We start from the raw sequence: 2,005 nt of genomic DNA on the forward strand, positions 1-2,005 counted from the left end.
CTCTGTCTCTCCCCCCTCTCTCTCTCTCTGTCTCTGTGTGTCTCTCTCTCTCTTTCTCTCCCCCTCCTCTCTCTGTCTCTCTCTCCCTCTCTTTCTCTCTCTCTCTCTCTCTCTCTCTCTCTCTCTCTCTCTCTCTCTCTCTCCTCATTCCCTACTTGGTAAACATCATATCTGTAGCTCATTCTACTTTTGAGTCTAAAAATTATCGAGTGAAACTATATCAGACTGAACTATCCTTGGTTTTTCTTTATTAAGCATAAGCTGCTATATTTATTCCCTTTATTCCTTCTTCTCCAAATTCTCATTATTTCCAGTTTAGACTACTTGTCCACGGTATTATACTGAAAGCTTGTACATGTACATTTAGAGTGATTGATATTCTGTATTCGTACTCGTCCACAACGACAGAAAATCTTCATTGATCTGTGGGTGCGTATTTTAAATTGCGAGTCCTTGGACGGTCCCAAGGTCCCAATTATTTCCGCCGATTGTGTCTGTCCTACAATTCAGATGAACACACGAGAGGCCAAACAGATGAGCCGGTAAGTATAGCTGTCCTTACAAGACAGCATACATTTATTTCTACTTCATTTATTGAGAAAAGAGCAGGGATAAAGTAGCAATAAGACGATTTTCTCCGTTGAACTTTGAAAATGCGGTTCGATGAGGACTGTGCCTGCTTTCCCAAAAGGTTCTGATCACTTGTCGTAATCTGTCAACACGAGTATTCGGGTTTTTGAATTAGAGTTGTGAAGCTAAAATAATGTTTTGTGGATAATATTTGAACTCACGAGAACGTGCAGAAATTTTAATATCTAACGATTTCTTTGTCAGAGGTAAGGTACTTCCAATGAAAATTTATGAACAGCGTTTGTTGGTAAGAATCCAGTTAGAAAGATGCGCTGAGCAAGATGTGTAAATCTCATACAAGTGAGAACATATAATTGCATAATCCCTGTCTCGGATGAAACGCATAATAAAGACTAATGCTCTCGGAAATCAAGTTGTTGCTGATTTCTTCTTAAAGTTTGCTTGTTCCCGGATCATCCTGATTCATCGTTCCCGCCCTTTCACGCCTTGTCAATCGTCCTCAGTTCTTCTTTTCTTCTTCTCGATTACGTCACACTTGAAAACGGGTGTCTATCATAATATCCTGGACAAACCAGTTAAGTTCCTTTTTTACCCGTACATCTTCTTCTGTAGTATTGCGGAGTTGGCAACACTTCACGTCTTAGGGCACCGCTAGAGAATAACTCTCCACTTGTCTCTATTGTATAGTAATTGGATTTTTTTAAAATAGCACAAAATAACCTTGTTTTGTTCGTTCTTTTTCTGTATTTCAGTTTGGTGAAAAGGTGGCCTTAGAAGACTGAGATTTTGTTGTTCTGAACTTTCCTCACTGATGGCAGTTTGCATCGTTCAATTACGGTTATGAGTGTGCTACATTTCAATTGTTATGAGTTCAGCGTCGGATTAAGGCGTATAAAATTTGTCTTGAATGCATAGGCGTATTAACTACCAGCACCCACAAGAAAGAGCTTAGATGAAGACACAATGAGGAAAGGAAACAAGGTTATTGTGAGCATTGCATTCTTTCTCCTTCTGTGTCCAAGTGGTGAGTGTAGTAAAACGTTATAACTGATTTATTTATATTATATGTATAGTATTATATTTCTTTTCTTCTTGGCTTTTACTCCCCTTTGCATTTGTTTATCAATCTATGTGCCCCTCACTTCTCTCTCTCTCTCTCTCTCTCTCTCTCTCTCTCTCTCTATCTATCTATCTATCTATCTATCTATCTATCTATCTGTCTATTTCTCCATCGTTCATTCTGGTACATACCAACAGCACAACATTTTATTCGTTCAATGGACGTTCTCACAAAATCAACAAGTTAAGAGGAATGAGGAGCAAGCAGACAACTAATAGTAATAACTGCAAATTGGCATAATAGATAGATAGATAGATAGATAGATAGATAGATAGATAGATAGATAGATAGATA

General features: G+C 38.2%; 1 protein-coding gene across 1 annotated transcript in view; it reads left to right on the forward strand.

Moving 5' to 3' along the window:
- Window positions 1-510: 510 nt before the first annotated feature.
- LOC118478292 (putative uncharacterized protein DDB_G0291608) overlaps window positions 511-2,005 on the forward strand; it is a 7,828-nt gene continuing 6,333 nt past the window's right edge. Inside the window, exon 1 of the mRNA XM_035971612.1 lies at window positions 511-542. Within this exon, the coding sequence (XP_035827505.1) occupies window positions 511-542 (32 nt within the window). The remainder of the gene's footprint in view (window positions 543-2,005) is intronic.

This window comes from Aplysia californica, unplaced genomic scaffold (genome assembly GCF_000002075.1).
Source record: "Aplysia californica isolate F4 #8 unplaced genomic scaffold, AplCal3.0 scaffold00471, whole genome shotgun sequence".
NCBI classification, from domain to species: Eukaryota; Metazoa; Mollusca; class Gastropoda; order Aplysiida; family Aplysiidae; genus Aplysia; species Aplysia californica.